General features: G+C 43.2%; 1 protein-coding gene and 1 non-coding gene across 4 annotated transcripts in view; both read left to right on the top strand.

Annotated features, from left to right (window-relative positions):
* The first annotated feature begins 8,357 nt into the window (after positions 1 to 8,357).
* Positions 8,358 to 8,431, top strand: trnar-ucu. Its single transcript has one exon. It is a non-coding gene; the product is annotated as a tRNA-Arg (tRNA).
* Positions 8,432 to 9,650: 1,219 nt separating this feature from the next.
* Positions 9,651 to 26,079, top strand: part of LOC121572132 (kin of IRRE-like protein 1) — a 48,441-nt gene continuing 32,012 nt past the window's right edge. For 2 of the 3 annotated variants that reach the window (XM_045221814.1, XM_045221816.1), the window contains exons 1-2: positions 9,651 to 9,952; positions 23,257 to 23,406. In XM_045221814.1, coding sequence (XP_045077749.1) covers positions 9,907 to 9,952; positions 23,257 to 23,406 — 196 coding nt within the window. In that variant the 5' untranslated portion in view covers positions 9,651 to 9,906. Of the gene's footprint in view, positions 9,953 to 14,211; positions 14,623 to 23,256; positions 23,407 to 26,079 lie in introns of those variants that run through there. The other variant, XM_045221815.1, reaches the window with a different exon arrangement.

Below are 26,079 nucleotides of genomic sequence, written 5' to 3' on the forward strand. Positions count from 1 at the left end.
AAAGTTGGAAGGGTGAAGCTGTATTTGGAATTGAATTGAGAAATCACAAAACTGATGCTGTGAATCATTGCCTGTCTGTTTAGCTCGCTTTGTCGTGATGAAATCCTCCCTTAAGCTAAGTGAGTGACGTGTCGATGCTTGATAATCTTGATTCAAATAATTATATCTTAAGACTATGGCGCAGTGGTCTAAGGCACTGCATCGCAGTGCTAGCTGTGCCACTAGAGATCCTGGTTCGAATCCAGGCTCTGTCGTAGCCGGCCGTGACCGGGAGACCCATGGGGCGGCGCGCACAATTGGCCCAGCGTCGTCCAGGGTAGGGGAGGGATTTGGCCGGCAGGGGATGTAGCTCAGTTGGTAGAGCATGGCGTTTGCAACCCCAGTGTTGTGGGTTCGATAAAATAATGTATGCACTAACTGTAAGTCGCTCTGGATAAGAGCGTCTGCTAAAATGACTAAAATGTAAAATGTATGTGGAGTGTGTCTCCAATCACACTACTGTGGACCTCACAAGATTTTCTTTATTGGCAGTCAGTCTGAGTTGATATCGGATTTCCGGATCTCACGCCCATTCATTCCTTCCTAGCAGACTCCACATAAATCAGCTGTAGTGGTCACACACACACACTCATCTACTGCTTATCATTTGATGTTGGAGCATGTCAGTAAGTAACACTAGTGCAATCTGTGAGAAATGATCAGGCCTGATGATCATCCAGGGCACCGAATCCTATGACGCCACAGCCAACTAGCATGCCAGCCTCCAACAACACGGTTTAGCACCAATACTCGGCCACAACAAACCACCAGTGTGTCAACACGCCAAGCAGATAATTTGTGTCCGTAACCCACAGACTGACTCATGAAGTCTTCCTATGCATCACTATAAAACTGCACTGTGCTGGGAAAAGGGAAGCAGGCCTGTGAGTCATAGACCTGTTAGCCAAGCCAGTATGCAAATCTCACAATGTTGCCTAATAGAGTATAGGCCTAAATAATGTGTTATGTATAGCTTATGAATGTGTTATGAAGTACTTATGTAGATACTCTTCAAAAACTGTTATAGATCTAAAGTAGCCTATTCCATGTCCAAGTCTTCATTGGGTGGCAATGAGTCATGCATCATTAATTGATCCATGTATCCTTGATTTATACAGATAATCCCATTGTAATAGGTCAAATCTATTTCACGTGAGAGACCTGTTCATATCTGATGTGATGACATTCCATTGCACTTGAAAGGAATAGCATCCCATCATCCCAACATCAATGTTAACTAAAAACAGAAAGACTCACAGACTAACATTCTGTCTGCCTAATCCAGTAAGCGATCTTCTTAACTGCTGTGAGTGATGTGTAAACATTGGTTATGATTTCCTCAACAATTTAATCTCATCCTTCAGTCGTACAACAGAAACGTTGTATCGCACTCGCACCCCATGTTTTCTGGTACATTTTGAAAAACGGCATCGGCACGAACACAGGCACGTTGGAGCAAGAACTGAAAAATGCGGAAGATAATCTATCCTCTACATGACTCACATACTGAAGGAAACTCTTAACAACAGCCAAAACAACAGTGCCCTAAAGGTACACTGAGTGTATAAAACATTAGGAATACCTTCCTAATATTGAGTTGCACCCCCTTTTGCCCTCAGAACAGCCTCAATTCGTCGAGGCATGGACTCTACAAGGTGTGGAAAGCGTTCCACAGGGATGCTGGCCCATGTTGATGCCAATGCTTCCCACAGTTGTGTCAAGTTGGCTGGATGTCCTTTGGGTGGTGGACCATTCTTGATACACACGGGAAACTGTTGAGTGTGAAAAACCCAGCAGCGTTGCAGTTCTTGATACACTCAAACAGGTGCGCCTGGCACCTACTACCATACCCCGTTCAAAGGCACTTAAATATTTTGTCTTGCCGATTCACCCTCTGAACAGTGGTGTAAAGTACTTAAGTAAAAATACTTTAAAGTACCACTTATGTAGGTTTTTGGTGTATCTGTACTTTACTTTACTATTTATATTTTTGGCAACTTTTACTTTTACTTCACTACATTCCTAAAGAAAATTATGTACTTTTTACTCTATACATTTTCCCTGACACCCAAAAGTACTCGTTACATTTTGACAGGAAAATGGTCCAATTCACGCACTTATCAAGAGAACATCCCTGGTCATCCCTACTGCCTCTGATCTGGCGGACTCACTAAACACAAATGCTTCGTTTGTAAATTAATGTGTCCCCCTGGCTATCCGTAAATAAAAAAATATGGAGATTTGGGAAGAGATTTTCGATGTACAGATTCCATGGCACATGGTTCATGAACTGGTACAAAAAAACAACACTTGATTCAACACTCAATTTTAATTATTATACAAAATTCTTGCCACCAACAGAATGCTAAATATATATGGGGCATACAACAATCTCAGCTCTGTAGATTTTGCTGTGAAGAGACAGAATCACTTGATCATTTAATTATGGTATTGCCCCTATGTAGCATGATTCTGGTCACAGGTACAGGAATGGTTAAAAAATCACAACATTCACTTAAAATTAACCTTACAAATAGCAGTGTTGGGCGATTTGGAAAGCCATAGTCAGTCAATAAATAATATAATAATAATAGTAGGAAAGGTTTTCATCTTTAGCTCACAATCTGTGGATACTATATGATTAGAAAGGTTCAAAATGTATGTAAAACATCACAGCACAATTGAAAAATATGGATGGGTTAATATATATACAGTATATATTTTATGATAATAATATATATTGAGGCGTACTGCGGACAAGCCACCAGGGGGACACTCGTCGTAGTCCCGTGTAGCTCAGTTGGTAGAGCATGGCGTTTGCAATGCCAGGGTTGTGGGTTTGTTTCCCACGGGGGACCAGTATAAAAATAAAAATAAATGTATGCACTCACTAACTGTAAGTCGCTCTGGATAAGAGCGTCTGCTAAATGACTAAAATGTTTTTAAAATGACAGATGGAGTCTACATCACGCGGCGGTGGCTCCCTCTGCTGGACGTGCCAGGTCTCGACGGGTCCTCCGGCCAGGACTAATTGGGGCTGATTGAGGCCTATTTGGATGACATCATCATCCACAGCAAGGTTGGGAAGAGCACCTGACGCACCTCCAGGCGGTACTGGATGCGCTCAGGCAAGCCGGGTTGACAGTGAATCCCAAGAAATGCAAACTGGTGTTCGAGGAGGTGGAGTACCTAGGGTATTTGATCGGATGGGGGAACATTAAGCTCCAGGGGAGAAAGGTCCAGGCGATTCGTGACTGGCCCGTTCCCCACACCAAGACACAAGTTAAGTCCTTCCTGGGGCTGGCGGGATACAAGCCACCAGGGGGAGACTCGTCAAGGCCTGGTGACAGAAGGAGTCTGCATTACGCAGCGGTGGCTCCCTCTGCTGCACGTGCCAGGTCTCGACTGGTCCTCCAGGCCAGGACTAATTGGGGTTGATGAGTAATCAAGGGGCTGATTGCTACCAGCCGTACGGGGCCCATAAAGCTGCCAGGAGGGCAGCACACGAGGGGGGTTGGAGGTAGTGAGAGGTTGCTACTGGATAGACGTCCTCATGGTCTGATAGAACCGAGGGGCTCGGTGTTCTACCCCAGAGGAGACCGCATTCCCCGGAGCTCAGAAGACGGTCACCCGGAAGAGGTCCCCAGGAGGAGACCTGTTTCTTTTATTTTTCTTTATTGTTTTAAATAAACACCCTTGAAACTGAGGTATCACATTTGTGTCCATGTCTGATCTGTATAAACGTCTAGATCAAACCCCCTGGTCACTTAGAAATGTCCTTTTTGAAAGAAACTCATTTTTTTTGTCTATTAAAATAACATCAAATTGATCAGAAATACAGTCTAGACGTTAATGTTGTAAATGGCTATTATAGCTGGAAACTGCTCATTTTTAATGGAATATCTACGTAGGCGTACAGAGGCCCATTATCAGCAACCATCAGTCCTGTGTTCCAATGGCACGTTGTGTTTGCTAATCCAAGTTTATCATTTTAAAAGGCTAATTGATCATTAGAAAACCCTTTTGCAATTATGTTAGCACAGCTGAAAACTGTTGTGTTGATTAAATATGCAATAAAACTGGCCTTCTTGAGACTAGTTGAGTATCTGGAGCATCAGCAATTGTGGATTCGATTACAGGCTCAAAATGGCCAGAAAGAAAGAACTTTCTTCTGAAACTCGTCAGTCTATTCTTGTTCTGAGAAATGAAGGCTATTCCATGCGAGAAATTGCCAAGAAACTGAAGATCTCATACAACGCTGTATACTACTCCCTTCACAGAACAGCACAAACTGGCTCTAACCAGAATAGAAAGAGGAGTGGGAGGCCCCGGTGCACAACTGAGCAAGAGGACAAATACATCAGAGTGTCTAGTTCGAGAAACAGACGCCTCACAGGTCCTCAACTGGCAGGTTCATTAAATAGTACCCGCAAAACACCAGTCTCAACGTCAACAGTGAAGAGGCGACTCCGGGATGCTGACCTTCTAGGCAGAGTTGTATTTTTTTTGATTGTTTGTTTTCTATTAGTAGGCCTATTCGTTTGAATTGTATTCATCGTGCAATTCAGAGTCCAATTGCATTCTGCCACGTGAATGAATTAAATGAACTTGGAACTTGAATTAGGGAAACATTAGTGATCCATACTTAGCCTAGGCTACTATATGTGTTGAATGAAATATTATTTCTTAACTTTTTATCTCATATTTTTTATCCTGCTTTTATGTTGAATCCTAGAAATAAAGTACAAATATACACACTATGAAAAATAATTTCATATTTCTTCTATTTGTTAAAAAATAAATACATAAATAAATTCAATGTTTTTGTTTTAATCTAGCCTACTTCATTTCCATGTGAGGATCTTGAACAATAGATCCCAATGTTTCCTTAACAACTTATTATAGGTGCAATACACATAGACTTATTTAGGGGCAAACACCCAATTATTTTCGACTATATTGTATCCAAGAGAGAACAGAGCTTCTTTCTTAGATAGCATGAACAGCTGTTTTCTATGTTTCGCTTCGCTTTTGTTGGATCTTTGTTTTTTTCTTCCAAATACAGGTCCATCCGTTTTAAGAGAACTGGGCAACATCTGGTGAGAACTTTTTCTTTAGAATAGAATTTGGTCAACGCGGTAGAGATGCGCCTTCACAGGGAAGATCACTTGCAGTGGATACAATCAGAGGCATCATGCCCATAGGGGGCACAGGGGCACGTGCCCCCTCAGATTTGTCCTGTTTTTGTATGTTTTTTTACGTTTGTTGTTGTTTCTCTGTAATGCCACTAGCCACTTAGTAATTTTATGAAGTTAAAATGTTATGTTATTAGCCTACATTATTAAGCCATTAGGCCTACACACATATCACCAGCTACACTGATTATTACACCTTAAGCTACAGTGTATCCGCTTACTAATTATATTTATAAACTGGGTGGTTCGAGCCCTAAATGCTGATTGGGTGAAAGCCGTGGTATGTCAGACCGTTTACAACGGGTATGACAAAACATGTATTTTTACTGTTCTAAATACATTTTTAACCAGTTTATTATAGCAATAAGGCACCTCGGGTGTTTGTGGTATATGGCCAATATACCATGACTAAGTGCTGTATCCGTGTTGCGACGTGCTTAAGAACAGCCCTTAGCCATGGTATATTGGCCATATACCACACCTCCTCTGGCTTTATTGCCTAATTAAAACCCCTTGAGCATGACCATATAAAAGGAGGTCTTGCTATACAGTGCCTTGCAAAAGTATTCATCCCCCTTGGCGTTTTTCCTATTTTGTTGCATTACAACCTGTAATTTAAATGGATTTTTATTTGGATTTCATGTAATGGACATACACAAAATAGTCACAATTGGTGAAGTGAAATGAAAAAAATAACTTGTTTAAAAAAATTATATTAAAAAAAATAATGGAAAAGTGGTGCATGCATATGTATTCAACCCTTTTGCTATGAAGCCCCTAAATAAGATCTGGTGCAACCAATTACCTTCAGAAGTCACATAATTAGTTAAATAAAGTCCACCTGTGTGCAATCTAAGTGTCACATGATCTCAGTATATATACACCTGTTCTGAAAGGCCCCAGAGTCTGCAACACTACTAAGCAAGGTGCACCACCAAGAAAGTGGCACCATGAAGACCAATGAGCTCTCCAAACTGGTCAGGGACAAAGTTGTGGAGAAGTACAGATCAAAAAAAAATATCCGAAACTTTGAACATCCCACAGAGCACCATAATAATAATAATAATAATAATAATAATATGCCATTTAGCAGACGCTTTTATCCAAAGCGACTTACAGTCATGTGCGTATACATTTTTACGTATGGGTGGTCCCATTCTTTAAAAAATTGAAAGGATATGGCACAACAACAAACCTACCAAGAGAGGGCCGCCCACCAAAACTCACGGACCAGGCAAGGAGGGTTTTAATCAGAGAGGCAACAAAGAGACCAAAGATAACCCTGAAGGAGCTGTAAAGCTCCACAGCGGAGATTGGAGTATCTGTCCATAGGACCACTTTAAGCCATACACACCACAGAGCTGGGCTTTACGGAAGTGTGGCCAGAAAAAAGACATTGCTTAAAGAAAAAAATAAGCAAACACGTTTGGTGTTCGCTAAAAGGCATGTGGGAGACTCCCCAAACATATGGAAGAAGGTACTCTGGTCAGATGAGACTAAAATTGAGCTTTATGGCCATCAAGGAAAACGCTAAGTCTGGCACAAACCCAACACCTCTCATCACCCCGAGAACACCATCCCCACAGTGAAGCATGGTGGTGGCAGCATCATCCTGTGGGGATGTTTTTAATCGGCAGGAACTGGGAAACTGGTCAGAATTGATGGAATAATGGATGGCGCTAAATACTGGGACATTTTTGATGGAAACCTGTTTCAGTCTTCCAGAGATTTGAGACTGGGACGGAGGTTCACCTTCCAGCAGGAAAATGACCCTAAGCATACTGCTAAAGCAACACTCGAGTGGTTTAAGGGGAAACATTTAAATGTCTTGGAATGGCCTAGTCAAAGCCCAGACCTCAATCCAATTGAGAATCTGTGGTATGACTTAAAGATTGCTGTACACCAGCGGAACCCATCCAACTTAAAGGAGCTGGAGCAGTTTTGCCTTGAAGAATGGGCAAGAATCCCAGTGGCTCATGTGCCAAGTCTATAGAGGCATACCCCAAGAGACTTGCAGCTGTAATTGCTGCAAAAGGTGGCTCTACAAAGTATTGACTTTGGGTGTGTGAATAGTTATGCACGCTCAAGTTTTCTGTTTTTTTGTCTTATTTCTTGTTTGTTTCACAATAAAGAATATTCTGCATCTTCAAAGTGGTAGGCATGTTGTGTAAATCAAATGATATAGGCTATTTTATTCCCATCATCATAAGTTATAAACAGTCTGATAAGCAGTCAGAGCTCTAGGAATGTAATAAACAATTGAAGATTGATCATGTCACTTATTAATAATTAACTTAGATCATTAATTTAAGGGACAATGGACAATAATTTCATAATTAACAAAGACATAACACTGAAGTGAATTTACGAACTTAATTCCTATGTCGCATTTCATTGGAAGTATTTTTTAGATTTTCATAGCCTACAGGGCCATCTGCTGACAGAGTGAACAATCATACCTGATACAATGTTGTCAATCATCATAATCTATCCGGTATGGAACCTTATGAAAAAGGAGTGTCGCAAAGGGATGTTATGATGCAACCGCGGTGCAACGTAGCTGGGGCTACTTAATATTCTGGTACAGACGCTGAGTGCTATCGATGCTGTCCACTTGTGCATTTATTTCCACCCATCCGTGCATGGTGTGATGGTTGATAAAATTTGAACAAAATACTTACAAATAATAAGAAAGTAACAGAAGCTTACAGGCAGTTTACTTGATTGAGCGTGTTTTATTCTGTGCGAATTCACCAAAATACAAAAATCCCTCAGTTAGTATTTCGTGTATATACAGAATAGGAGGAAGATATAACGACGCAAGCTATATCTACTATTCCACACAGTTCCTTGGCTATTTCCTTTGCACAACGCCTTTTATGAAAGCCTAAATGGAATACATTTTCTGCATGCCACTAATCACCGCATCGCCATTTTGGCTCTGGAGAGCGGCTCGAGCGTGCGAATTCCATTGAAGAGAGCGCGTACAGCGCCCTCTACTGGCCTCTTTCATAGAGCCAAAATGTCTGCGAAGAGTGGTCCTGATGCTGCAGGGATGCTGAAAGCATCGACATAGAAGGATGTGAGTGTCTAAACTGTACCGGATTCATATTTATTGGCGCAGTCTCTGTGGCGCAATGGAATAGCGCGCTGGACTTCTAATCCAGAGGCTCCGGGTTCGAGTCCCGGCAGAGATGGGTCACATCTGGGTGCCACACGGCAGACCTGCGGACTTTTTATTACAGAAAATGTATGCTGTAATTAATGCTGTCCCGTTATAAACTGCAGCCACCTTTTCATTCAATGCATCCTTCTAAATATTCTAAATATAAGACTGCACTTCACTACATCTCTACACCCCATGATATGTAGGCTTAACTTGTATTTATCACATACTTGTATTTATCACATAGCCTAACCATAATAATAATGTATCATATCAAATAAACAATGAGTTATATAAATATGATTTGCTTGATTTTATTTTTTTCTTTAAGTGAAAGAATAGCATGTTCGACCACTTATTGAGCGTTACAATATCAAGGGAATTATAAAACAGAAATTCTTGATTTATTTCACCACACAAACAATCCATTCCTATATAGTTTTTCAAGTAGATCCTCTGAGTAATGGTAGAAAATGAAACACTTATTTAGTCAAAATACATCAATGCCAGTCTAGTGAATAAACTATACATGCAATAACGGTCCAAAAGCAGAACAATTTAATGGTGGCAATGCCTGGAATCCTAATTATAGTGGCTATATATTTCAGTGAACAAATTAGTGTAACTAAAATGTGTTGTTTCTACGAGGTGCATCCGTGTGTAGGCATTTTAATTGTTGCTCCAGTTCTTTGCGTGTAGTTCCTGAGTCAGTGCACTTGAGGGCGCTCCAACACTGCGCTATAGCCTAGGCTGATGTAAAGCCGAGAGAGAAGGATATGAGAGAAGCCTACAGCCTACCTACCATACAGGCTCAATGGGTACATTAAACACTACATGTATAGCCTATGTATCTGGCTATAATAGGCTATATAGCCTTTACTTCATCATTACTTTGAGAGAAAGGAGGAAACATACGCTGTCACTTCTGGTGCAGAACTTGGTTTTGCCATGTAGAATGTTTGAAAAAGGATTTGCTTGCAGAATGATTCAACTAACTCAGCAGTCCATTACCATGACATGCCATTAAATCTGTAACCTATTGTTCAATCTCTCTTAAATAGAACAATACAGAGATAATGGCAAAAATCCAACAAACATTATGGACAAATTCGTGTAGTTTTTCTCTGGTGACAAAGACATGAAAATGTAATAGCGGACCACTACCATCTACTGCGAGATTCAGACTAGAAAGAGGAGGGGTGTGTGCTGTGGTGCTGACGTACGTGAGAGGAGAGAGCGAGAGAGAAAGGAATGCGCCGCTAATGAGAAAACGGACCATCGTGGAGCACGCAAGAGCAGACAGCAAAAAGGAGAGCAGGAAAAAACGGAGAAATGATCTAAACCGTAAAACAAAACAGCAGAAAAAGGAGGTGGATAACGACGAAAATCGTCACATATATTAATTGGAAGGATTACAATTGCCCTATACTGGTGAATAAAATCCGAGGATTTTTGATGCTGTCCTCACGGAGAATAGAGCTAACGGGCTTGCTGGTCTTCTGAACGATGCATAGGCTTCTACTCCTGAGTTTGGCGTTGAGTTTTCACCGTGGTAAGATAAGGGTTTTCCCTGTTACCTTCCCTAATAAACGACACACTGTTTCATGTTGTCGAACAATACCAAGACTTGTTAAACTTGATGAGGGGAAAAGTTACTCTAGATTCGTTTCAGTTATGTGTGTGTGTGCGCGCGCGCATGTGTACGCGTGTGTGTTTGTGTGTGTGTGTTTATGTGAGAGAGCGATAGAAGTAGATGCTCCCTTTTTCTGCGTATATGGCCTTGAATTTGTCATTACATGGGGGGCAGTGTGAATGGTAGGCTATTCCACAGTGTGTGTGTGTGTGTTTGTGTGTGTGTCTAACATGATCATGGCCTGATTGGTGCAAGAACCTAGTATCCACCAGATGACCTTAGTCCTGTGCATTCAGTAGCCTATTGCCTTATTCAAATAGGATGTTAGGCAGCAAGGACGTGATTTGAATGGCTGTGCGCGTCTACAATTTTTGACCAAGGGTGCTTGATATTGGAATTTGGGAACGGCTTGCGTCAATCATTCAAACGTTGCTTGCCATCTTTTATTGGTGCCTGAGATAGAAATGTAGCCTAATAACACACACGCACACACACGCACGCACACACACACACACACCAAGGCCATTGTAGACGGTCTCCAGGTTGCCATGCGTAGCTGCCGCTGTTGCCTGTTCTGCTCGTGCGCGTGACACAAAGATTGGAATGGTGACTTTTTTTCGCCATGTATTTCATTTTGAATCGAGGTATGGCCAGCATAGCTTCAAGTATAATACCCCTAATGTCATCTAGATGTCATATCTTTAATACCTGCGCAATGACAGGTATAAAAGCTATTGTTATAACGTAGTTGCTAGGAGACAAGTGCTCAAGGGGAACGTGATTTCTCAGGCTACCTGTTAGATTACAGCATCTTCCTCCCTTTTCATTGTCTACCTTGTTGTGTGTGACAGTCAGAGAGTGCGTGTACTGTGAATGTGCGGGCGCGAGCAGGTACTGACCAGCCTACCACTTTATCATAGGTAGGGGGCGTGTTTGAAAGGTCTATATAGGATGATGTCATCCATATAGCCTATGTCTCTTTTTAGATAGGCTAGCGTTACTCCTTTGTCCTTCTCTCAACATCCATACACAATATTAGTCTACTAGTATAACTATACACTAAATGCTAAATGTTAGTATTGTAGCACCTTTTCACTGCCTAATCCTGTAAAACAACTGACAGATGGCCTATAGTGTGGCAGCTATAAACAGTAATCGTTATGAATATACATTACACACATCAAAACATACTAATACATCACATTCACACATGGAACGAAGCTGAAGCATGCATGCATGCACTCACACACACACACCAAATACAATGGAACCCCTTCAACCCAAATCAACATGCAAATTCCTGTTGTTTTTCTGCAGGGAGCCCTCCTCGACTCCCTGACAGCAGGTTTCTCTCTCATAAATCCAACCGTGCACATTAGTGGTTCTACTACAAGCCACGCACGCACACATACACGCACGCACGCACGCACGCACACACACACACACACACACACACACACACACACACACACACACACACACACACACACACACACACACACACACACACTCACTATGTAACACCATGTCACCATGTTGTGTCAGTTACATGGCTGTAAACTATGCGTCACACACTGTGCTCATTATGGCAATGGTACAATGTCACCATTTTATTGTTCATGTGTAGGCTATACTCTTCAAACTGCCTGTCCAATACGCTGCTCTCAGAACACTTGAAGAAAAAAACTGTTTTTTTATTTTTTATGTTCAGTTTTCTTAACAAGTCTTTCATATGGTATGAAATTTAAATGTATGTCCTGTTTGCCATTCAACTGCAAAGACTCTTTATAATCCATGAAAATGCAATTGTTGTTGTTAGAAGCTTACACCTCGTAATTTTGCTACACTGCAACTTGGTGTTGCTAATGTACCTATCTAGACTGCTATAACAAAGGCCTCAGTGCAGGTGCAACATTTGTCAGCTTCTGTCCTTATGAACAATGCCATAACTACTTATACACTAGACTGGCATTGTTTTGCCATTTCTGAATTTCAGATGTTTAAGTATCACCAACTGCTGTCCACACATAGGAAACAGAGACGTATACCAGATTGAATGGATAATATCGTAAATGTGAATATGGATGATATGGACAGAAAGGGAATAGAGAGAGAGAGAAAGAGAGAGAAAGAGACCAAATAACCCAACCCAGTCTCATGAGCTACATATTCTATTTCAATGTTTTTGTAAATATTGCAAATGTGACTTGATGCTTTAAAACTAATTCTGACACATAATAGTAGGGCTGTCCTATTGTTTATTGTAAAGCTACAAAAACAGACAATGAAACTTGCTAGAAAACTACAAATTAGAAGACGCTCATTGAGGCTCATTGTTTATCATGGATAGTATACTAATCTATAAAATTATCAAAACGTATGTGTGTAATAAATCATATTACATTATAGCATTATGTAGCAGCTCAAAATGACAGCAAGCCGTCCGGGTCTATAGCAGTAGGCGTTAAAGACCCTACTAAAGCTGTTTGACTGGGCTAACCAATGGAGTTTTTAAATCATTCTCATAAGATGTGCTCTGTGAGAATCCACAAAGCGAGAGAAAAAGAGAATGAGAGAGAAAGAGAGAGGGAGAGAAAGAGAGGGAGAGAAAGAGAGAGAGAGAAAGAGAGAGAAAGAGAGAGAGTGGGAGAGAAAGAGAGAGGGAGAGAAAGAGAGAGGGAGAAAGAGAGAGAAAGAGAGAGAAATAGAGAGAGGGAGAGAGAGAACTAGAGAGAGAAAGAGAGAGAACTAGAGAGAGAAAGAGAGAGAACGGGAGAGAAAGAGAGAGGGAGAAAAAGAGAGATAGAGAGAGGGAGAGAAAGAGAGAGGGCGAGAGAGGGACAGAAAGAGAGAGGGAGAGAGAAAGAGAGAGAAAGAGAGAGAGAGGGAGAGAAAGAGAGAGGGAGAAAGAGAGAGAAAGAGATAGAGAGAGAGAGAGGGAGAGGGAGAGAAAGAGCCAAGTTTATCACATCTGACTCTTTGCCATGTTTTCAAACTATGTGTCTACATTTTGCCAAGAGACAATTTTGGGGTGGGGGAGGGGTGGCAAAAAGTTGTGTTGGGGGGGGTCCGGTGTGGCAATGGTGTGGGGAGGGTGGTCTGGTGGGCAGGTGGGTGAAGTCGAGAGGGCCAGATCAAGACCGATTATAGTTTTTTTCCCGGGGGGGTGGTTGTAGTGGGGGATGGGGGATGAAAAGAAAGAAAGAGAGCGAGAGGCAGGGAGAGGGAGGGAGAGGGAGGAGGAGGGGAGGGGTTGGGGGCCAGGGGGAGAGAAAGGGACGATTACTCAAGGCTGACTGGCTCCTCTGTGGGGACAGCTAGCCACACACACACACCTCATTCACAGAGAATATGGAAGAGAGAGTTCAAAGTGCTACGCTCAAATCAGAATTATTTAACCCACATCTGAGGCCTCTCTCTCCTTCCCTGAGCTCTGGGGCCTTGGAAGATGCCTCTGCACATGCCTTGGCTTAGACTAGAATTAATTGGCATTAATCACTGTTGAAACTTCTCTTCTTCTCCCTCTTTTTTCAGATTATTTTTTTCTCTTTCCCTTCTCTCTGTCCTTCCATTTTTCCTCCTTCTTTCTGCTAGCTAAGCTCAATTCTCCCCTCTCTCTCTCTCTCTCTCTCTCTCTCTCTCTCTCTCTCTCTCTCTCTCTCTCTCTCTCTCTCTCTCTCTCTCTCTCTCTCTCTCTCTCTCTCTCTCTCTCCCTCTGTCCCTTCTTGTACTTTTTTCTTTTTTTACCTCTGACTCTTTTTCCCCTCTCCCTCTATTTCCATCTACCCTTCAGCCTTTTTCTCTCTCTCGCTCTTGCTCTCTCTCGCTCGCTCTCTCTCTCTCGCTCGCTCTCTATCTCTCTATCGCTCTCGCGCTCTCTCTCTCTCTCTCTCTCTCTCTCTCCCTCTCAATTTCAATTTAAGGGGGCTGTATTGGCATGGGAAACATATGTTTACATTGCCAAAGCAAGTGAAATAGATAATAAACAAAAGTTTAAAAGTTTAAAATTATCAGTAAACATTAGACTCACAAAACTCTCTCTCTCTCTCTCTCTCTCTCTCTCTCTCTCTCTCTCTCTCTCTCTCTCTCTCTCTCTCTCTCTCTCTCTCTCTCTCTCTCTCTCTCTCTCTCTCTCTCTCTCTCTCTCTCTCTCTCTCTCTCTCTCCCCCCTCTCTCTCTCTAATAAGTTCCAGATGTGGTTCTTGCATTCCTTTAGCCAGTGGAGAGGAGAGGAAAGGAGAGGAGAGGGGGAGGGGTCAGAAGAAGAAGCACATGAATTAAAAGAGCACATGATGAAGAGTACAGCCACCCTGTACTGAAGACACACACACAGACCTGCAACCGCATACATATACACATACACCCACACACACAGGAGATGGGATTCACTGCTGTCGTTGGGCTGTGTTTTTCTCCCTCAAAAGTTTTGGGACATTCCCCCCTCCCCCTCTTCGCCCACTGTCCCCTTCTCCTCCCTCCTTCCCTCCATCCCCCATCCCTCTATTCCTCCCTCCTCCCCCTGTAGGAATGTGGCCGCCGGGTGATGATGTCACTTGATTTCTCGCTCTCTGAGTTTCTCCTCAAGAAGGGTAAGGAGATTTGTGTCGCTCCATCCGTCTCTCTCTCTCTCTCTCTCTCTCTACGATAACAACATTAAAGCTAGCCATCTAACTAATAAGCTTACAGTTATGGCCCTGGTCTACACTGCTAGCCATACAGCCATTTAGCCTGCAGTAAAAATAGGGGAACATATTTAGTTTAACGGTTCAACTGTTTGTTTTTTTACCCTATTGGTTTCTTTTATGTTGGTTAGAAGGATATGGTTACATGCAGCTCATTCACATCAATTCCATAGGGGAGAGTAGTGTAAGTTGAGCCTTTTTTACATTCAGCATCACTCCGTCAAGGGAAATATAGGATTCTTTCTAACAAAGATTTCTACATATATTTCAGGATGTTGTGTATCCCTCTAAATAATCAGAATTCATGTAAACATTACAGTTTTGAAAACATGGCTTGTCCCAAAAAAGTGGTCTCTTGGTACAACTCACCTCGGGTATGAGGCAAGTTGAGCCACGGTACAGGGTAAGTTAAGCTGCCTACGATTCTTTTTCCGTACTGAATTCAATATTACAACTACCTTTTTAAAACCATGACTATCTTTACTTCCCAAACACAGTTCAAAACAATCACAATCGCTTATTTGTCTATTAATAATTTAAAGCATCTTTTAAAACAGGCTTGACACCTAACAAACACTTTGTACTTTATAAAACACTTTTAACATAGGCCAGGCCCTGTTGTTACCTCATATCCCAGCGATAAGGCCTTGCATTACACCTGGGAAGAAAACACTTACATTTGCTCAACTTGCCATTGGCTCAACCATTGGCTCAACTTATCCCATGGCCATTGGCTCAACTTACCCCAAGGCAAACATTTTGACTATATTAGCCCACACAGCTACAAGGATGCACTTTCATGCTAGGTTTAGGACCTCAAATTGAAGCTTATAGAGCCCAATCTACTTTGGTTTAGATAAGCATCATAAAACCTCTAACACAATAAATTCATTTCCTAGAAACAAGGTTGGCTCAATTTACCCCTTTGGTTCAGCTTACCCTACTCCCTTACAGGGTAATCATTGACATGTAAATTTTTTTCTAATAACAGATATTAGTGATACAGATATTAGTGATCCAGAGGAGTGTGACTCATGAATATAAGCCATAACATCACTCCAGGGGTCAAGGCCCCAGCTTTTATTCGACGATTTGTGACGGATGACATTGTAAGAAGCGACATACTAATACAATTAGATTTAACTGGATTGAATTAAAGTAGACCTTGGAGACCATGATTTATGGAAAGCACTGAAAATAGAACCTCTGGCATTTGAATGGTTAAATCAGTGTTTCCCTTAGGTTGGGTAGGTAAAGGTATAGGCGGGTGGCGGCGATAGACTGAGGTCTGGCTGGATATATTGTTTGTGTATGTGGTGGATCACAGGGTAGGCCACAACTTAACATAGTTTGGAAACCACTATGGTGAATTGTTGATTCATAACAATATTGATTTTGCTAGCTAATTCAGAGTACGAAACAAAATATCCTAGACCGAGGACCTAGGTTACTACAAAACACCACTTTGATAATTCTGTATAGTGTAGCCCTTGATCAGGGTTAGAAGAGGCCTGACATTGTTAGTCCATGGTAGTTACCCTTGGTTACCCTTCAAGTATTCTTTGTCACTCATTCACATGCTCATTTCACAAAGGACGGGCTGGATTATTTTGAAGAAAGGAGTTGTGAAAAGCCCAGCATATTCATGTCGTCTCGCATACTGTCAGACACTTTGACCATTAATTATCATATTACCCTGCACTGCTCCAAGGGGTTGTCATGGCCACTGTGTGTCTATCATTGTGTCAGTGGTCCTCACTGGCTGTAGCCATGGTAACAATGTCTGTAACGGTGGTTCAATACAAATAAAGCACTTGAGATTTGAAATATGTGAGATTAGCCCCGTAGAAGAGGACAGAGAGAAAACGCACACATACACACAGAGCGACAAACGGACAGACAGACAGATGGAGAGAGAGAGAACGAGAGAGCGTAGAAATAATTATCTTCCCTTCATTTCCAAATAAATATGTTTCTATAGCAACCATTTTACTAGGGGCTGCAATGATAGAGGGAGTGAGAAATAAAGAGCGGGAACAAGGAAAATAAATAAGAGAGGAGAGGTGTAGAGGTAGAGAGGGAAAATGTAAAGAGATAGAGAGGTAGACCAATGGGAGGGAGGGCGTGATTATTTCTGAGGATGTTCCACTGGACAGACAAAGGAAAGAAAGGAAAGTAACCGGTAATGAAAGGAAAGGAACCGGTAAAGAAAGGAAAGGAACCTGTAAAGAAAGGAAAGGAACCGGTAAAGAAAGGAAAGGAACCAGGGTACATGGTGACAACGGGACAGGGAAAGAGAGGGGTCTAGGAGTATTGTCAAGGGGAGGATAGAGAGGTAAGATGGAAAAATGGGCACAATGCATCAGACAAAGAAAGGAGTCTCCCCTCTTTCTCTTCCACCTGTTCCTTCTCCACCTCCAGCCAGTCACCTTTGTGTGTTGACTGATATGATGGCAGCCTGGTCCCTCTTTCTCTCTCTCTATCCTTATACCATATAACAGTATTGCCATGGTGATACACTGTAGGTTATACCCAGTCTAGTCTACCATGCCGCCATGTGGTTATTGTCAGTTAGACTCAGGTGGTGTCGGGCAGCGACAGTGGCACTCCTAACTTTGTCATTGTGCCCTTACCCACAAACCTATCCTCATCATCATCCTCATCTTCATCACAGTTTTGTCATCCATCCACCTCCTTGTTTTGCCATTTCTGTATTTCAGATGTTTAAGTATCACCAACTGCTGTCCACACATAGGAAACAGAGATGTATACCATATTGAATGGATAAGATAGCAAAAGTGAAAATGGATGATATGGGCTGAAAGGGAATAGAGAGAGAGAGAAAGAGATAGAGAAAGAGAAAGAGAGAGAAAGAGACAACAGTGCGCTGGACAATTAATTGGATAGGTGTAGGGAGGATGAGGTCATGATTAACGTTTTGCAGAAAATGGGTGTATCAGAAACAAGGGAGGGTTTCGAAACACACACACATTCCTATATGCACACACACACACACACACACACAAACATTCATATATCCACACACACAAACACACCCTCATGCATGCACACACACATACACAAAAACACTTTTTTGGGGCAGTTACTTTTGACGTCAGCTGTTGCTATGGTGACGCAAGTCTGTGATCCAACGACAGAGCAGGATTGGCTAAACTGGAGAGAGGGGGAGATGCAGAAGGACTGAGAGGGAGAGAGGGAGGAATACAGGGATACATAGGCAGATAGAGATCATTAGATTGATAGATAAATCCATACAAATGTAATTTTATCAAACGTTATTGCTTTGAAAGGATTAATAACATGCACTCAATTCATTCAGGCACATCAGACAAAGCCCTGACGTCATGACATCATAATGTAGCCTTTTGTTGCTCGGGAGACAGGAAAACGTTGAATTCAAAATCTATTTTTATGTTAATCACATACGTGTGGTGAGATAGGTAAGGGCAAAACATCCTATCTAGGAATTAAAGACGTATGTAATCTGTCTTGATGGCATTCTTATTAGCAGGGCTGCTGGGATTGGGCCTATGATAGATAGCACCACATTTCACACAGAGCTAAGGCAAATCTGTAACATGTTATGTTGTTGTTAAGATTATGAGATTGTGAGACACAAGAGGTGTTAATTGTAGCTCTCCGTGCTATTTGACTGTGTGGTCAGGCTTTGGTGTGTCAGTGTGGCTATGTTGACAACAGGGCTTGGTTTATCTTAGTGTCTGTGTGGATAGAGTTTGGCGACCATGATGTCTCTATCCGGCCACATCATCACCAGTCAATGTGGTCAATGTTTGGTTTGACCGTGTGTGTGTTGTACTATTTCTATGTGGTCACTGGTCAGGGTTTGGTTTGACCGTGTGTGTGTCTGTGACGACATGGTATAGGATGTTGTCATGTGTCTGTGTGGCAAAGGTTTGGTCGTGTGTATGTGCACGTGCGTGCGTTCGTGCGTGTGTGTTCATGCGTGCGTATGTGTGTGTGTGTTTAATTAGGGCTCTGTGTCTTGGTGCGGTCAGGGTACTTTGTGACCATGTCTTTGTGCGGTCAGGGTACTCGGAGTCTCTCGATGGTATCTGGGGATCACTGACTCAAGGAAATCAGGACACTCTAAATTTGTCACTGCAGCATAACCCACATAATAAAAGAATACATGAGCTCCCTCTCTCTCTCTCTCTCTCTCTCTCTCTCTCTCTCTCTCTCTCTCTCTCTCTCTCTCTCTCTCTCTCTCTCTCTCTCTCTCTCTCTCTCTCTCTCTCTCTCTCTCTCTCTCTCTCTCTCTCTCTCTCTCTCTCTCTCTCTCTCTCTCTCTCTCTTCTCCTCTGCTCTCTCTCTCTCTCTCTTCTCTCTCTCTCTCTCTCTCTCTCTCTGTCTCTCTCTCTCCTCTCTCTCTCTGTCTCTCTGTCTCTCTCTCTCTTTCTCTCTCTCCCTCTCTTCTGTCTTTTCTTTCTTCCCATCTACCTCTCTCTCTGCTCTCTTTGAATAGCTTTTTACTCAGACACTCACATATTGAAGAATGATATGAGCAAGTGGTATGGAAATACACAGAGAAGAGGCCTACAAAAAGAACATATAGATTTGGGTGAGGGTCTGTATTTTTTAGTGTGCCCCTTATGTAGGCCTAGCATTACCTGGGAAGCTGCAGTGTGCTCGCCTTTTCAAGCTATTGAAATAGCCTCGACTCCCCGTATTCCCAGAGTGTAGTCTGCATTCCCACTGTGGATCTTGTTTGTGGTTTCTTAAATGACAGTGAAGGGAAAACCTTGTCCAGTGGTGTTTAAGGTAGCGGGAGTGATGCCTTGCTTGCTCTGGGGCTGTTTGGTCCTTAGTTGATGTTGGAACACGGCATTACGGCCTTATACTCAGTGGTCAGAGGAGGTTAACAGATTAGATAGCATATCTAGCGAGCTACATTGATTTGATCTGACTAGGTAGGAGCCTAATTTAGAAGTTTTTGTGGTCATCGCACAGCTTACATTTAGACTAATGGTGGATCACATTGTCATTGTCACTTTGGGAGCTGCCTTTTCTTTAATCTGGGCTCCCGAGTGGCGCAGCGGTCTAAGGTACTGCATCTCAGTGCTTGAGGCATCACTACAGACCCCCTGGTTTGATTCCAGGCTGGTAGCTTGTGGTTAAGAGAAGAATTTGTTCTTAACTGACTTGCATAGATAAATAAAAGATCTGATGTGCCACAGGGCTCAACTCTGGGACCACTGCTATTTTCTATTTTCTGTGATTTACTTGTAGGCCTATGCTAGATATACAAATGCAGATAGTATGTATGATGTTTTACTTTCTCTTTGGAATAATTTATGTTCTGTTTCTGTCAGAAGGCATTTCTATTATTGGCTGGCACATTCTTTATATATGGCTGTGTTTTTCATGATATCAGGCATATTGTACCTCCTTGAATCACACAAATTCAATCAGGTTGGGGGGTGGGTTACAGTATGCCCACGTGAGAAAGAGAGAGATACGGAGGGAGTTCGAGAGAGAGACTTGGGTTCATGGGGGGATGAGCAGGCATATGCCAGTTGTTAAGAAAGTGAGAGAGATGGGGACCTACAGAGGAACGCTGGAGGGTTCAGAGAGAGAGAGAGTGAGGAGGGAGGGAGGAGAAGTGAGAGAGAGAGGGAACAGGGGAGAGAAAGCGAGAGCGAGAGAGAGCCAAGCTAGAGGGCTGATATTTAATGTGATAAATGGGTTGTGACAGTGTGGCTCTAAACCCCCTCCAATCACTAGAGGAGGAGGACGACCACGGAAATAGAAATCAGTATGGGTAAAGGACATATACAGCATTATGTACACTACCGGTCAAAAGGTTTAGAACACCTACTCATTCAAGGGTTTTTCTTTATTTGGACTATTTTCAACATTGTAGAATAATAGTGAAGACATCAAAACTATGAAATAACACATATGGAATCATGTAGTAACCAAAAAATTGTTAAACAAATCTAAATATATTTGAGATTTGAGATTTTTCAAATAGCCACCCTTTGCCTTGATGACAGCTTTGCACACTCTTGACATTCTCTCAACCAGCTTCATGAGGTAGTCACCTGGAATGCATTTCAATTAACAGGTGTGCCTTCTTAAAAGTTAATTTGTGGAATTTCTTTCCTTCTTAATGCGTTTGAACCAATCAGTTGTGTTGTGACATGGTAGGGTGGGTATACAGAAGATAGCCCTATTTGGTAAAAGACCAAGTCCATATTATGGCAAGAACAGCTCAAATAAGCAAAGAGAAATGACAGTCCATCATTACTTTAAGACATAAAGGTCAGTCAATCCGGAAAATGTCAAGAACTTTGAAAGTTTCTTGAAGTGCAGTCGCAAAAACCATCAAGCGCTATGATAAAACTGGCTCTCATGAGGACCGCCACAGGAATGGAAGACCCAGAGTTACCTCTGCTGCAGAGGATAAATTAATTAGAGTTACCAGCCTCAGAAATTGCAGCCCAAATAAAAGTTACAGACACATCTCAACATCAACTGTTTAGAGGAGACTGTGCGAATCAGGCCTTCATGGTCGAATTGCTGCAAAGAAACCACTACTAAAGGACACCAATAAGAAGAAGAGACTTGCTTGGGCCAAGAAACACGAGCAATGGACATTAGACCGGTGGAAATGTGTCCTTTGGTCTGGAGTCCAAATTTGAGATTTTTGGTTCCAACCGCTGTGTCTTTGTGAGACGCGGTGTGGGTGAACGGATGATCTCCGCATGTTTATTTCCCACCGTAAAACATGGTGGAGGAGGTGTTATGGTGTGGGGGTGTGGGGGTGTGGGGGTGCTTTGCTGGTAACACTGTCTGTGATTTAACCAGCATGGCTACCACAGCATTCTGCAGTGATACGCCATCCCATCTGCTTTGTGCTTCGTGGGACTATCATTTGTTTTTCAACAGGACATCTCCAGGCTGTGTAAGGGCTATTTTACCAAGAAGGAGAGTGATGGAGTGCTGCATCAGATGACCTGGCCTCCACAATCCCCCGACCTCAACCAAATTGAGATGGTTTGGGATGAGTTGGACTGCAGAGTGAAGGAAAAGCAGCCAACAAGTGCTCACCATATGTGGGAACTCCTTTAAGACTGTTGGAAAAGCATTACAGGTGAAGCTGGTTTAGAGAATGCGAAAGCTGTCATCAAGGCAAAGGGTGGCTATTTGAGGAATCTTGAATATAAAATATATTTGGATTTGTTTAACACTTTTTTGGTTACTACATGATTCCATATGTGTTATTTCATAGTTTTGATGTCTTCACTATTATTCTACAATGTAGAAAATAGTACAAATAAAGAAAAACCCTTGAATGAGTAGGTGTTCTAAAGCCTTTGACGGTAGTGTATGTATACAGTACATTCAGAAAGAGGAATAGAGAGAGAGCGAGAGAGAGACAGAGAGACAGAGAGAGAGAGAGAGAGAGAGAGAGAGAGAGAGAGAGAGAGAGAGAGAGAGAGAGAAGAGAGAGATAGAGAGAGAGAGAGAGAGAGAGAGAGATACAGAGAGACAGAGAGAGAGAGAGAGATACAGAGAGACAGAGAGAGAGAGAGAGAGAGAGAGAGAGGGGAAGAAAGAGAAACAACACAAATAAATGAAAGAGAAATGGGACTTTGATTGCCATTCTTTTATTGTTTACTAGGAGACATAGCAACAACATTATAGTGTATATATACTGAACATTCATAGAGAAGAGAGAGAGGCGGACAAGGGAAACAAAACAACACAACCACAATCCAACTTGGATTATCTCATTGTTTAGCGGCCTTCGTCTTGATGAGCAGTTTATTTACTGTGTGTTATGTACTGTGGAACAAAACCTTTTTCGTATTGGACAAGCAGTCACAGCACTTCATCAGATGAATTCAGCATGGTTTTATACTGCAGAAAGAACTGTGGTGGCTCTCAACTGAGCACTGGAACAGCCCTGTAGAGGAGAGACAATGACATGTCTGTAGAGAAGGAGAAAGAGAAAGAGAAAGATAGTAAGAGAGGTTTAAGAAAAGGGAAGCCATGAGGGACTGGGAGACGGGGGTGAGACCCGATGGGTTAAATCCTAAGGGTTTTGATCTCCCTCTCTTCTCCTCTCTTTTCCCTCTATTTTCTTCCTGACTCAGCTCAAGTCTCACAACCTCGTTCCCCCTCTCTCTCTCCCTCCGTTGTTCAATTATTTTTCTCACTTTTCCCTCAATCCATTTCCATCTTTCTTTATCTTAATGCACTCCCTCTACATCTCCAACTGAAATTGTAGATCATAGTAGAAGAATTTAGCTTGTAGGCTCTCTCATATCACCACAAAAACTCAAATGAGTGAAATGCTCCTCTTTGGCCTCCACAGTTTATTTGTTAATTCTCAGTTTGGGTATAATGACGCTGGATGTATGTACTGTAACAACAACACAGCTGTGTATGTAACATTAACACATGATGTTTGTAACCATATTTATGCACTCTTCTCTATCTCTCTCCATCTCTCTCCCCCTCCCCATTTCCCCCTCTGTCCTTCTCCTACCCCAGCGTGGACAGCGCGTTTCTCCCAGGAGCCAGCGGACCAGTCGGTAGTGCGGGGCCAGAGGGTGATTCTGTCCTGTGTTGTGTTTAACTACTCAGGCATTGTGCAGTGGACCAAGGATGGACTGGCCCTGGGCATCGGAGAGGACCTCAGGGGTGAGACTAGTACAACTCTAACACCACCCAACACAAAACAACACCCAAAGCCCAACACCCAACACCCAGTCTAGTTGCCCTCCTTAAAAAGCCTCTCTGTATTTTGCCCTGTTTTTCTTTTCTTTTCTCTGTATTTTCTCTGTGTCTGTCTCTCTGTGCCTGTCTCTCTGTGTCTGTCTCTTTGTGTCTGTCTCTCTGTGTCTGTCTCTCTGTGTCTATCTCTCTGTGTCTGTCTCCCTGTGTCTGTCTCTCTGTGTCTGTCTCTCTGTGTCTGTCTCTCTGTGTCTATCTCTCTGTGCCTGTCTCTCTGTGTCTGTCTCTCTGTGTCTGTCTCTTTGTGCCTGTCTCTCTGTGTCAGTCTCTCTTTGCCTGTCTCTCTGTGTCTGTCTCTCTGTGTCTGTCTATCTGTGTCTGTCTCTCTGTGCCTGTCTCTCTGTGTCTGTCTCTCTGTGCCTGTCTCTCTGTGCCTGTCTCTCTGTGTCTGTCTCTCTGTGTCTATCTCTCTGTGCCTGTCTCTCTGTGTCTGTCTCTTTGTGCCTGTCTCTCTGTGTCTGTCTCTCTGTGTCTATCTCTCTGTGCCTGTCTCTCTGTGTCTGTCTCTCTGTGTCTGTCTCTCTGTGCCTGTTTCTCTGTGTCTGTCTCTCTGTGCCTGTCTCTCTGTGTCTGTCTGTCTGTGTCTGTCTCTCTGTGTCTGTCTCTTTGTGCCTGTCTCTCTGTGCCTGTCTCTCTTTGCCTGTCTCTCTGTGTCTGTCTCTCTGTGTCTGTCTCTCCGTGCCTGTCTCTCTGTGGCTGTCTCTCTGTGCCTGTCTCTCTGTGTCTGTCTCTTTGTGCCTGTCTCTCTGTGTCTGTCTCTCTGTGTCTGTCTCTCTGTGTCTGTCTCTCTGTGCCTGTCTCTCTGTGCCTGTATCTCTGTGTCTGTCTCTCTGTGTCTATCTCTCTGTGCATGTCTCTCTGTGTCTGTCTCTCTGTGCCTGTCTCTCTGTGTCTGTCTCTCTGTGTCTGTCTATCTGTGTCTGTCTCTCTGTGCCTGTCTCTCTGTGCATGTCTCTCTGTGTCTGTCTCTCTGTGCCTGTCTCTCTGTGTCTGTCTCTCTGTGTCTGTCTCTCTGTGCCTGTCTCTCTGTGCCTGTCTCTCTGTGTCTGTCTCTCTGTGTCTATCTCTCTGTGCCTGTCTCTCTGTGTCTGTCTCTCTGTGCCTGTCTCTCTGTGTCTGTCTCTTTGTGCCTGTCTCTCTGCGTCTGTCTCTCTGTGTCTGTCTCTGTCTGTCTCTCTGTACCTGTCTCTCTGTGTCTGTTTCTCTGTGTCTGTCTCTCTGTGCCTGTTTCTCTGTGTCTGTCTCTCTGTGCCTGACTCTCTGTGTCTGTATCTCTGTGTCATTCTCTCTGTGCATGTCTCTCTGTGTCTGTCTCTCTGTGCCTGTCTCTCTGTGTCTGTCTCTCTGTGTCTGTCTATCTGTGTCTGTCTCTCTGTGCCTGTCTCTCTGTGCATGTCTCTCTGTGCCTGTCTCTCTGTGCCTGTCTCTCTGTGCCTGTCTCTCTGTGCCTGTCTCTCTGTGTCTGTCTCTCTGTGTCTATCTCTCTGTGCCTGTCTCTCTGTGTCTGTCTCTCTGTGCCTGTCTCTCTGTGTCTGTCTCTTTGTGCCTGTCTCTCTGCGTCTGTCTCTCTGCGTCTGTCTCTGTCTGTCTCTCTGTGCCTGTCTCTCTGTGTCTGTCTCTCTGTGTCTGTCTCTCTGTGCCTGACTCTCTGTGCCTGTTTCTCTGTGTCTGTCTCTCTGTGCTTGTCTCTCTGTGCCTGTCTCTCTGTGTCTGTCTCTCTGTGTCTATCTCTCTGTGCATGTCTCTCTGTGTCTGTTTCTCTGTGCCTGTCTCTCTGTGTCTGTCTCTCTGTGTCTGTCTATCTGTGTCTGTCTCTCTGTGCCTGTCTCTCTGTGCATGTCTCTCTGTGTCTGTCTCTCTGTGCCTGTCTCTCTGTGTCTGTCTCTCTGTGTCTGTCTCTCTGTGCCTGTCTCTCTGTGCCTGTCTCTCTGTGTCTGTCTCTCTGTGTCTGTCTCTCTGTGTCTATCTCTCTGTGCCTGTCTCTCTGTGTCTGTCTCTCTGTGCCTGTCTCTCTGTGTCTGTCTCTTTGTGCCTGTCTCTCTGCGTCTGTCTCTCTGTGTCTGTCTCTGTCTGTCTCTCTGTACCTGTCTCTCTGTGTCTGTTTCTCTGTGTCTGTCTCTCTGTGCCTGTTTCTCTGTGTCTGTCTCTCTGTGCCTGTCTCTCTGTGTCTGTCTCTTTGTGCCTGTCTCTCTGTGCCTGTCTCTCTTTGCCTGTCTCTCTGTGTCTGTCTCTCTGTGTCTGTCTCTCTGTGCCTGTCTCTCTGTGTCTGTCTCTCTGTGTCTCTCTCTGTGTCTCTCTCTGTGCATGTCTCTCTGTGTCTGTCTCTATGTGCCTGTCTCTCTGTGTCTGTCTCTCTGTGTCTGTCTATCTGTGTCTGTCTCTCTGTGCCTGTCTCTCTGTGCATGTCTCTCTGTGCCTGTCTCTCTGTGTCTGTCTCTCTGTGCCTGTCTCTCTGTGCCTGTCTCTCTGTGCCTGTTTCTCTGTGTCTGTCTCTCTGTGCCTGTCTCTCTGGGTCTGTCTGTCTGTGTATGTCTCTCTGTGTCTGTCTCTTTGTGCCTGTCTCTCTGTGCCTGTCTCTCT

This window comes from Coregonus clupeaformis, chromosome 8 (genome assembly GCF_020615455.1).
Source record: "Coregonus clupeaformis isolate EN_2021a chromosome 8, ASM2061545v1, whole genome shotgun sequence".
In the NCBI taxonomy this organism is placed as follows: Eukaryota; Metazoa; Chordata; class Actinopteri; order Salmoniformes; family Salmonidae; genus Coregonus; species Coregonus clupeaformis.